Source organism: Oxyura jamaicensis, chromosome 4, assembly GCF_011077185.1.
Source record: "Oxyura jamaicensis isolate SHBP4307 breed ruddy duck chromosome 4, BPBGC_Ojam_1.0, whole genome shotgun sequence".
Lineage (NCBI taxonomy): Eukaryota > Metazoa > Chordata > Aves > Anseriformes > Anatidae > Oxyura > Oxyura jamaicensis.
Genome location: NC_048896.1, coordinates 87,723,401 through 87,735,289, shown reverse-complemented (window position 1 = coordinate 87,735,289; position 11,889 = coordinate 87,723,401). Strand labels below are relative to the sequence as shown.

At 47.9% G+C, this 11,889-nt stretch overlaps 1 protein-coding gene across 1 annotated transcript in view; it reads left to right on the top strand.

The window, feature by feature from the left end:
• Positions 1 to 11,889, top strand: part of NAT8L (N-acetyltransferase 8 like) — a 23,533-nt gene that overhangs the window by 572 nt on the left and 11,072 nt on the right. The window contains exon 2 of the mRNA XM_035324527.1: positions 1,042 to 1,206. Coding sequence (XP_035180418.1) covers positions 1,042 to 1,206 — 165 coding nt within the window. The remainder of the gene's footprint in view (positions 1 to 1,041; positions 1,207 to 11,889) is intronic.

Here is an 11,889-nt window from a genome sequence, read left to right as displayed (position 1 = left end):
GGGGGGGGGGTTGTGAGCCGCAGCCCCGCTCGGGTTTTTAGGGAAAAGGGGGGTTGGGAGGGGGGGTGGGGGTGAGGGTAGAGTCGTCCTTGAGGTTGTTTAGTGGTTGGGATTAAGAAGGGGACACAGAGAGGGTTGCGCGGTGGCGGGGAGCGGTGCGCGCTTCCCGGCGCTCAGCGCACCGCCCCCGCGCAGCCCCGCGCGGGGGGATTTTGGGGGGGCCGCCGCGTGCCGCTGTTGCTTGGAGACAGCCGGGAGCGATCCCCCCCCCGGGGGGTTTTTTTTTTTTTTTTTTTTGGGGGGGGGGCGTCGGGGGGGTTGCGGCCCAAAAAACCCCCCCGAAGGGGCCCCCCCCCCCCCCCCCCCCAATTATCCGTGAATCCGTGATAACGTGCGCCCCTCGTGTGAATATTGACGGGAGCCCCGCATGTGCAAATAATAACATGTGACCCCCTCATGGCCCAAAATATACCCCCCAGGGTGGTTTCTCGTGCCATTGGTGACTGCAGGTGCCCCCCCATGCCTTGTGGGAAGAGGCCCTGTGTAGGAGGGGGACCCCCAGCAGGTAGCAGGGTGCAGGGGTCATGCTGGGGGAACCCACCAACAAAGGGCACCCACGGAAACCCCCACTGGGTCTTGGACGGCTCCCCCCAAAGCATCGAGGCAGGCAGGGTGTCGTGTCTCCCCCGGCAGTCGCTGCTTCCCGGGCTGGAAATAGTAATGCCGCAGTGGAAAACACATGGCTGCGGAGCAGCGTGCCCGCAGCCTGCCGTCTTCCCCCCTCGGCTGCCTCTTGGCCTTGCTGGGTGTGGGGAGAAACGGGGTCCAGGGCCCCCCCGGCATCCCAGCACTGGGGATGCCGCACGCTCGGCTCCATAGTCCCCGAGAGCGTGAATCGTGCCGTGGTTGCGTGTGCGAATGTCTATTTTGTCTGTGCTCTTTAAATTTATTTATTTTCTGTAAATGAGTTTGTATTCCGAAATCAACACTAAATTCTCTTTTCTGACAGGTATCGTTTATTTCTCTTCCTTATCTCCATAGTAATATGCTTTGTTGTGACCAAGTCCTTCCTGCTGACCTGCTGTTTGCCCATCTTTCTGATGGGCATGAGGTACTACTTCAGTAGAAAAGTTATCCTCCACTATCTCGATTGTGCGCTGCATACGGACATGTCCGATATTGAGCAATATTACATGAAACCGCCAGGTGAGTCCGAGTGCCCCGGGGGGAGCCTTCCCCCGCCCTGCTGGGGAACATGGCTGCTCCGTGCTGCTGGCGCCTTTGCCTCCTGTCAGCAGCACTGAGCAAGCTCAAAAGTCACCAGAATCACCAGAATGCAGCTCTTTGGCCACACCAGGCATAGATCCCAAATCCGGCCCCCTTTTTTATTATTTATTTTTTTTCCCCTCCCCAAGATGTCCAGTCATCCTCTGCAGCATCCATCCGCACCCGACGGATGGGGTGTGGGTGCTGGGGGCTCGCTGCACCACGCTGGGGGGGATGCAGATAATTACTGCAGGCTGTCTGCCCCCTTCTTGTCCTGGGTGTTTCTGTGCTCCTCGTGCATGGGAGCAGGTCTCAGAGTGGGAAGAAGGGGAGACAAAGGTCTCTTAGCCCAAATGCGTAGCCCATTTTAGGGATTGAGCACATTTTCTTGTGTTATTTAAGAAGAACCTTCCTTAACGCAAGTGTTTTGGAAGAGGCACAGATCAGGTATGTAAAGGGATACTGCCTCCATCCATTTGTTATGTACGTGCATGTAATTAAAAGCATAATATCTAATGCCAATGTTTGCTCATTAAGCTGCAGAGAATCTCTTACATGATTAACTACAATAAATAAGGCGCTTCACAACTTGTCAGGCAGGGAAGGTGCTGTTTCCTTTCTGTAGGCATACACCCCTGTCAAGAACCAGAGCAAGGGGCTACCTGGGCTGTCTCCTGAAATCACTTGGGGCTGAGGTTTGCTTTTTGTGGCCATGGAGAGCTGGGAGAGCGAGGTGATGCCAGGCACCCTCGTTAATCTCTGTTTTCTCAGGGTACCTACTCAGTTGTTTTTCCATGGGACTGTTTTCGCTGCATCATTGCTGTTCCCCACGTGTGACCGACCTCTCCCTAAGGCTCTCCTCCTGGTCACTTCTGGAGGACTAATAGGACGTGCCACAGCTGCAAACTTTCCTTCTTCTGATATTGCATTTACCTAGAATGATGCTCCTCCTGTAATAAAAGCCTCAAAATGTCTTAACAGTGCTTCCTTCAGATTTTGTTCCCCGTCATAGCACACATCTCATGCAGATCTTGTTCCATCTTACACAGGGGTTGTATTTAATTCAGTGAAGCAATGTGAAACTTGCACGTAGCTCGTGTGTCCTTAAAAAGCGCAATCTTCCTTCAAGCTGTTGTCACAAAACTAAAAGGGTGTGTGGCAAAACGCTCCCAAAGCTCTGTGCTGAGGTTCGACAGAGCCCAGTGCTGGAGGAGGCAGTGGGGAGCTGCAGGGGAACAAGAGCAGGCAGTGCGGGTTTCTGAGGTGTTTGAGCCACGTCTGTCCTTGGGGCTTGGGATTTGTGTGGTTCCGGGCTGGGTGTGGAACAAAGCTCCTGCATTTGTAATGCCAGCGTTTGTAGAAAATAAACCAAATGGTGGGCTCACATGAAGAGTCAGGAATGCCCCCCACTTGTTTTGGGTCAGGAACGTAATGCAGATTGGCTACACTGACAACATGCCTTTGAACCGTTCGCGTTGCTTTTATTTGAGACCTAGGAGGGCTGGTTTCAATTTTAGAGCGAGTGTGTGGGCTTTAATTTTTGACAGAATTTAATCGTGTAATTAGGCTTCTGCCATGCCATAAAAAGCAGATTTATGGGATCATTGGTGCTTGTGAAAGGTGCTCAATGATAGTAGTATTACACAAGTTAGCTGGGGTCATAATGAGGTAAAACCCAGGGGAATCTGGCAGGACAGACTTCATCCACAGTGCCACTTTGCACGGTGCCCATCCCCGTGCCGTGATGCTGCATGGTGCTGTCTGCTGTAGCCTGGCACGAGGCACAAACTCAACCCTCTGCTCCCATTTCCCCCCAAATACAGGTGTCAGATTTCTTCCCTACAAGACAGCAGCATAAGAACAGTTGTCTCAGAAAAGCCTCTGGTTCCACGCACTTTTGAGGCTTAGCACTTGCGCTATTTAAATGTCCTGAGAACAGGCAGTAATGTGCTCCCCCAGTCCCTGCACAAAGGACAGAAATGACAACAGAACAACTTCCAAGTTTGTCTTTTATTGTGATAGTTTGTAAATTAGCATGCAGACATAAATTATTGCAGTGGGATCAAGAAGGGCTCGTTCTCGTAAGTGATACTTATTGTTCCAACTTAGATATTACTGAAAACTTTCTCAGTTGGGTATTAGGGAAGACGTTGTCACAGGGAGGTTAATCAGATGCTGGGACAGGGGCCCAGAGAGGCTGCAGATACTGAGAGCTCAACTAAACAAGGTAAAATGAACCTGATGTAACTTCGGGTTGGCCTGGCTTCAGCTGGGAGCGTGACCAGGCAACTTCTCACTCCTTTGAAGCATCTTTATTTATGTGCTGATTTGTTTTCTTCAACACAGAAGACAGAGGAAGGGAGCATTGCCATGGTGGGTTTATAAATTCTTGCTTCTCATGGTGACAGACACTAAGGTAGAGCTGGGACGTGGTCTCAAAGTCTCCGGTCAGGATGCCGGTCCGGGCTGTACCGAGGTTTTGCTCTTGGCATCTGTGGCATGAAGAACTGGTGTTTGCCATGCACTCCTTGTGGTACCCGGGTCGAGGTTCTGTTGTGCAGAACATCAACAGCAAACAGCCTCTAGTCAGGCAGTTGTATCTGGGGAGGAAATATTTTAACTACTGAAACATTTTAATTACTGAAATGGGTCATTCCTGGTGGTTTTCCTGAATTATTCATGCAGGCTGCACAAACCATGGGTCAGTTTAAGAGCAAGAACTGAAAGGTCACAGTTTGTAGTGGGTTGTCATAAGCACCAAGATTAACAATTAGTGATACTTGCTTCAAATATTGTTTTTTTCTGCTGCAGTTTTTCTGACCCACTAGTCTCCGAGTTAGTTATTGTCTTAAATTTCTTCCACTGGGTTTTATATGAACTGAAAAATATGTGCTGACAGCGTTTTTGCTGAAGTACACTAGCCAAAATTTAAACTTTAGTTTTCTGTTGTCCTCCTACACTTACACCAAGATTCTGGCAGAAAATTTGGGCCAGAGTTTAACTGTAAGCTCTTTTAGGCAGTAGATTGCCTTGAATTGCTGTTGATTTCAAAGGAGTTGTTGGTGTTGAGTTGTGTGCTGGATCGGGATCTTAGAGGATTGAATGGCCCAGCCTTTGCAAGCTCTTCGTTAGCTTGCATTTCTCATTTAAAGTAGCACTTACTGGTGGCTTTTATTTTCTTTATAGAAAAAAAAAAAAAGGCACTGGGGTGGTAGAAAAAGAAGGAATTGGATAATGGGCTTAATTGTCAACCAGAGTAACTTGAGCTCTAGTAAACAAAACAAAAAAAAAAAAGAAGAAATTAATTTTAAATAGAGAAATGCAGGAGGCAGGGCTCTACACAAATAAGAGGAGCACAGCTGGAGCTTCTTTTATGGTCTGATGGTTTTGTCGACTAATCAATTTTACAGTGTCTCTTCAAGCTTCTGTCACAGTTGGTTGTTTTGTGTATTTTTATGGTGGTTTGTGTGTTGGAAAGATTCTTGCGAGGTTGAGGTCTCTGCTGGAGCGCTGATGGAAACCAGAGCTCCTCGCTTCTGGTGTGAAACCGCTGCCCTCCCGAATGAGCAGAGCTTCTGTGGATGAACCGGCATGTCTTCTTGTGGTAGTTTCAGGCCTCACCTCCTGCTACTGTCCGTGTTGACCTGCTGTGTGGGTGCCCCTGCAGCAGGACGTGTGTGTGGTCGTGGTGATACGAAGATCTCCTTGTAGTCCTCTGCCCCAGCAGGACGGGCAGGTGACTTGAAGAGCTGTGGCTGCTAGAGCTGGTGGAGGCCTGAGGGCATCTGCCTTGTGTAGTGCAGCCGATTAAGCTGAGGAATTGCTGTGGGATATGTCGGGTTAGGTTCAACATGCCCGGCTGGCAGCTGTGGTTTTCAGTGGTGGCTGCACATCTGCAGCCATTGCTCTGTGGTGGCTTGGGCAGGGCTGGAGGGAGTGGTTCTGGCACCTCCTGTGAGTCCCCATCTTGGACTTTCCCCTTGCCAGTTGTGTACAGGGAGGCAGCTGTCCTGATGGGCACGGCAGAGCGGGTTTCCATGTAACCTCGTACAAGAAGAGGTTACATGGGTATCCTGAGGTTGGACTTGGCCCTAAAAGAGGGATGGCTCATGAGGGTGCAGTCCCTGCTGCTCATGGGCAGCATGTCTCTCAGGTGGCCCAGAAGAGAAATGTCCTGCCCTTCTCAGCAGAGATCTCAGGTTCACGTCCTTCTCCTGGGCCATTAGCTGAGGTGGGCTCAGAGAGGGTTTGTGAGGATGTGACACCCTGCTTGTGGCAGCGCCGCTCGTTCCTTTCCAGGCACTTCTCACGTTTGATGAACATGAAAGTTTCTCACATCTGGGTGAAGAATGGGTATTTCAGTTGTGCTCTTGGGCTGCGCACAAGGGTTTTCATGCCAGAGAACGGAGCTGACACCAGAAGGGCTGACCCCGGGTGCGTGTGATTGAGATGAGCACCTGGATGAGAAATTGTGTGGTACCTATGCTGCCAAACGGGGGGCACCAGTGGGGTAAGCAGCCCCTCTTGGCTGGCCCTTCTTCCCCAGGCATGCTGGTGTTTTGGGTTACGAGGCCAGTGTGGGGACCTTGAAGAAAATATGTGGGCTACCTTGGGAGGAGCCCTTGGTCTGGGAGCAGTGCTTGCTCTGCCTCACCCTGTGCAAGCTGAGGGGTTCCTCCCCATGGTGGGGGCGATGGCCTGTGGAAGGGAGCTGGATGGAGCCCCCCAGGCTCCAGTTCTTCCACATTCTGGGTAACTCAGCAAGCGGCTGAGCTGCCAGATAAGCAGGAGGGACACTGCCTGCTGATAACATTGTTTTGAAAGAATAGAGCAGCTCTTGCTTTGCAAAGCCAGGGCTTAGTTACCTGACCCCAGGAAGGGGCTTGGGGCTGCTGCTTCCCAGTGCAGGAATGTGTTTTTGGAGAGCCCTGCCCTGCTTGCCCATGCCCGAGAGGCAGCAGGAATCTAAGGCATCCCTATCTCCAGCATTTCTTGCTGGCTTTGCAGCACCCTGACCTCGGGCATCTGCCAAAGCCCTGTGCTGGCTGTCATGGGTTGGGATTTTCTCATGCGTGCTGCTGCTCACAGAGAGCTGGGGAGTCCAGCCTGGGGCTTGGAGTGGGAACAGAAAACTCAGAAGAGAGGCTGTATCCTGATCCCAGCCACAGCATTTCGCAGCTCTGCTCCCACCAGTGCTGGGAGTGAAGGTCAGGTCTCATCTTTTGGAGTTGAAGGGCCTTTCTTCTAAGTGTCTTGTGTGGTGGCCTCTCGGCCATTCAATGGAGATGCTTCAAGGGATGAGATCTGCACATCAGAGCGATCTTGCAAGATTAGGATGAGAGAGCTTCAGACACAATGCGTTCCACTATAAAATGCACTGAAGATATTTCAGAGGCTGGCCTCCTGCGAGATGAGTGCTTAACAATTCCCAGCGTCGTTTTTTGGTTACTTACACCTTAGCTGAACTGGAACTGCCTGCTTTGGTATTTCTCACATTCAGTGCCTGTCTTGAGCTGAACTTGGGAAGCAATAAACAGCAGCTCATGCTTCCAAGTGCTAGGGATGTGTGTTGTTTGGCGTCAGTAATTGACAAAAATATTTTATTATTTGAATCACGTAAAATGTCATTAAAGTCAGGTTGCCACTCCCAAAAGCTACCCCTTCTGACACAATTAGTGCTCCACGTGTGAGGACCTCTGCTGCTGTGGCCAGCAGGAGTGGGGACCTGCCCATGTGTGACCTTGCCATACCACCCCGTGCCACGTTTCTGGGGCTGAATGTCCCCAGGGCTTTCTCCAGCACAGGACCAAGCACGGACACGCTGGCTCTGCTGGCCCCCAGCTGCTCTGGTATCTCGTTCAGCCCTGCCTCAACCCCATGCTCATGCTGATAAGCACCTGGTGGTGCTGAAGGGGGTGGTGATGCCTGGGTCTTCAGAGTGTTTTTTTTTTTTTGTTTGTTTGTTTTTTTTTGTTTGTTTTTTTTTTTTAATTATTTTAGGCATGCTTAAGCAGTGCACATCTTCCAAAGAGCAATGCTGTAAGCCAAGGGTTGCCCATGGGGAAATTGGAATTGTCTGGCTTCTTCAGGACTGTATCGCAGACACAAATGGGATAAACGTGTTCATGGGGAAGCCACTGCAGCCTTGCTCCCCTCTCCTTTTATTTCTTTATTACTGGAGTAGGAACATATGCACAACCCCATTCCTCAAACATGCGTATCCATAAGACAAAAATAGACCTTGCTTCAGATCCGCCAGCTTTGGCATGTTCCCATGTCAAAATGAGATGAAAATACATTTTCTAGTAAATTTTGTAGAGCGCTATAACCTGTTTTTTCCCTTGCGTGCAAGGTAATTGATGTGGCTGTCAGTTCATGCAGCAGTGTTTAAATCGGTAGCCATGACTTGGGGGTATGGCACTGCTGAAAGCAAGCTCTGTCTGCAGGTATTTAAAAACCCAGTACGTGCAAGTGCTCTTAATTAATCTGTGGTACAAGAAGTAGTAAGTTGTGTGAACTGAACGTCAGCAGTTTTTTAGGCACCATTAGCTCCTCAGGACTGCCAAACGTGAGCTGTGCAGGGACTAGTGAGCGTGAATAGGGCAGCAACATCAGGCGTTCTGGTTTTGTCTGGCTTTGAGCATTTTTATTTTTTTTTGGTGTTTTCTGTAGTGTCGGTTGGTTTCTGATGTTTTGGCTGCATGCAACTTCTCGTGACTGTCTCAGTGAATAAACCTAAGAAGGAATACAGACTTTTCCCAGCAAGGTTAACTGCAAAGTAATTAGTCTCATAAACTTTTCAATGGCTCTTCCTCCTCTCACTTTCTTTGGAGTTGCTGAGATTTAAAACAATTACCCCAAAATATGTTTCAGCTGAAGGCTTTCAGAATTTTCTAAACTTAGGCTCCACATTGGATGCCTCAGTAGCAGCGAGAGATTTAAAAGTACGAAGCCTTGAGCCCCTCTGACTCTGAATGTTGGAAGTAGCAGCCCAAGCTGGAGTCTCGTTCCCAAGCACCAGAGGCATTATATTTAGCTTCTTAGGGTTTTTCAAGAGTGTTTGGGATCCCTGTGTGCACAGCCAGGTGCCTGAATACTTCAGAAATTATCAGTTCTGTATCTTAAGGCCTCTAAGTTTCTTGAAGGAAAACCAAAAAACAGCCTTTTACATAAAAACCTAAGTATACAGACTGATTTTCAGCCAGCCCAAACTCTCCAAATTTCACAGTAGATTCCTTCTGTAGGCTTAAATCTTCATCCAAGTCTCTGGGCTGGGAATGGGCTTTTCCCAGCTGCCGGGAGGTTCGTGTCTGGCCTGAGATGGGCGAGCTGCTGGTGATGGCAGCGGGGGAATCCTGCCCTGGGGTGCTTGCTGGTACTGACAGGCATGGCAGAGCCCACGCCTGTGGTTTGGTAACACAGTGCAGAGGATCTGTTACAAATAATAGCGTGCTTTGTGCTGCTCTCTTCCATCCGCAGGAGAGGCTTTGTGGAGTGTTTTGCCAGTGTCTGGTTCCATGATGCATGGCCTTTGTTGTTGCTTTCTGTATCAGTGAAACAGGGAGCTTCAAAGCATTTTTTTTTTTTAATTTTAACCCCCTCCCACCCCCATAGGAAGCTGAGGAATCATTTTTTTTCTGACAGGTGGCTAATGAAAGCAGTCTTCAAGAGAATCCAAAGACAGCAGAGCATCTTGCATAGCTTCTATTCACAAATCCCTCATTTGTAAGCAGTGCCAATAACAAGATTTGTTTGTTTTTTGATGATAAAGGCAAACTGGAATCACCAAGAAGCCTCGGCCTTGCTTTTTATTAAGGCACCAAAACCAGTTCATGCTGGTTGGGTTAGAGACAGGTGTGTGCCATGGTGTCTGTTACAGATGGCTTCGAGCCATTCTTTTAAGTAGTCTATTGACCCGCTGGACCCCAGCGATCAATTAAGTATTTATGAAAGCACATCCTGTATCATTTAGCATCTTCTATAACTGCTTGATGGGTGCTTCTTTCCAGAGCTGAAGGTGTTGTTTCTTAAAGGATGATCCTGAAATTTTGACCTGGACCATGCAGAGCTTAAAGCCAAGCTGGGTTTGTGCTTTAGAAGGGATTCTGTGAGTTAAAGACTGCTCAAGACAGGTAGCAGGGAACATGTGTCATGTGTATATTTTAAATGGCTATGTGAGGTATCACTATTTAAAATTATATTTGCAACAGTTTAAACTTATACAAGCTAATAGAAAAATGCAATGCATTAGTCTCATGTTAGTGGGAACTGCTTGTGCTGATAACTTGCAAGTACCAATTTTGTCATTTAAAATTCATATACTGCTTGTAGGTTTTATTTAAGTTGCAAAACTGAAAACCCAGGGTTTTATGAGAAGATGATTTTTCTGCTCAGGAGCTAGAAAATAAAAGGGAAAATAGTTTTGGTCCAAATTAAACTGATTTACTGCTCCCTCTCTTTTTTTTTTTTCCTGCTCACTGTGAGGAACCGAAAATCTTTATGTAGTGGTGAATGTAATGCTTTCCTCACCCTGAAGCAAGTGTTGGCTTTGCCACAGGCTCTCTTACGAAGCAAAGATCGGCTCCAGGTATATGCTTAAAGAAAAAAAAAGTTGATTACAGAAGAGCCATGTTATCTCGCAGACAGGCACCCTAACTACTGAGCTATAAGGATGATGGTTTTTGTATGGCATTATTACACACAGAGCCAGTGCTGGGTCCACCCAGATCCCAGCCCCCTTTAATGGTAAACTGAGGCATTTTATACAGGTGTAGGAGTCAAAGGTGGGGGGGCCCACTCCAAAATCCCAGTAGCCCATCAGCAATGTAGGGATGAGCCATGAGCAGGAGTAGTGCCAGTCTGGATTTCATGCGTGTTTTTTTTTTTTTTTCCTGGCTGATGATCTTTGGTGAATTCAGGACAGACCTGTAACTTGTTTTGAATCGACCAAAAAATGCATTTTTAAGTAAACTACTTGCCTGGATTTACTCTCGATCACCAGTAATTGCTATACAAGCTGCTCCAGCGCTCTCTTGCCAACGTGCTTGAATCCTGACTTGGAAACCAGCATCAGAGGTGCAGCTTTATTTGCTTTTTACAGTCACAGCTCTCGGTCTCTGCAGTAGATGCTGGCTGAAGTGGGGGTGCTGGACCAGCTGGCCAGCTGTGCATGGCTCCCTAGGGCACCTCACATACAGCAGTCACACGAACTGCTCACAAATCATAACATAAACTATGGGGAACCAACAGTGGCTCCTTGGTAGGTTTATTTATTTATTTATTTATTTCCTCTATTCTTCCCCTTCTTTTCCCCTGCCGCTGCAGTTCTTTATCCCACTTTTTGCAGCCCTGTGTCAGACTGCAGTGGTTTTGGTTTTTCTCCTCCGGATCCTGCTTGGCTCTCTTGCTCGTCCCTGTGCTGAACTCTGCACTGTGTTTGTCTGGCCTTGCTTCATTTGCCACTTGCAGCAGTTCCCAAAATGGTGGTCCCACACCACTAATACCCCCCTCCCCCCCTTTGCATGTCTGATGTTTCCCTCCTCCTCCCATTATGATTTTAAATTTTTGTGCGTACATCCCTGTGCTTAATTCCATTCCACAGGCGGTTCTCCTCTTTCTTAGCCTGTCATTCAGATATTCTGCATGGTGAGCACAAGTATTTATTTTTGTTGGTAGAATGCTCAGAATAACAAAAATGAGAAAATAAATACAAGTCAGCAGCACGAGGATATTGTGTCTGCTATGCTGAAAACACAGTGTGTCAGCGCATAAACCCATGTGGTGGGGAGAGAACATTTTGCCTGAAGGCAAATGAACTGCCAACAACAGGATTTCTTACACCTTCTTTAAAGCCTCTGACCTGCCTCGCTCAGATGTATCTGGACATGGCCTATTGATCTTTTTCCATTACGACTCTTTCCCAAAAACCCATTCATAGCATTTTAATGGGATGTAGAAAATCATTATTGCAGTTAGAATACAGGAGGAAAAAAAAAATGTAAAAAGCCCTTTGCTGTGATCAGGGCTTTTTGTTCTTTTTTTGGAGGTGCCAAATCTGTTCCTCCTCCCTGGAACTAGCTAACAGCATCAGAAACCCCGTGTAACACTTCAAGTGGGAATCCAGGGAAGACCTAAATACGCCGTCTTTCAATTTAAAATCATGTAAGTAGTAGAGCTGCAAGGAGAAGCTTTTCAAAATGGGCTGGTTTTGGAGCACCTGCCGTTTTCAAGCGCTAACCAATTTTAGATGATGGTTGGTTAGAGCAGTAAAAGCATGTCAGCTACTCAGCTGCTGTCTTCCATAACCACAATTTAGTATCTCGGCCATGTGAGAGTCTTGGTAAAGTCATCGCCATTGGAACAACGTCATTGAGGGTGGGACTGGTTGGGAGAGAGAGAAGGCAAGTGGGGGGGGGAAGGTTTTGTAAGAATGGCGTGGCAATGAGAGTTCAGGTGGATTTTTATTAAAAAAAAAAAATCCAAACTGCTTGAAAGGAGTGTTCTTGAAACACCTTTTCAAACTTGTGCCGCTTGTACAGTCAATTAGGTTCACTTAATGGCTACGAAAATACACGTCAGGTTTGATTTTAAAACCTGCAAATGTTCAGAGGATAACATCAAGCT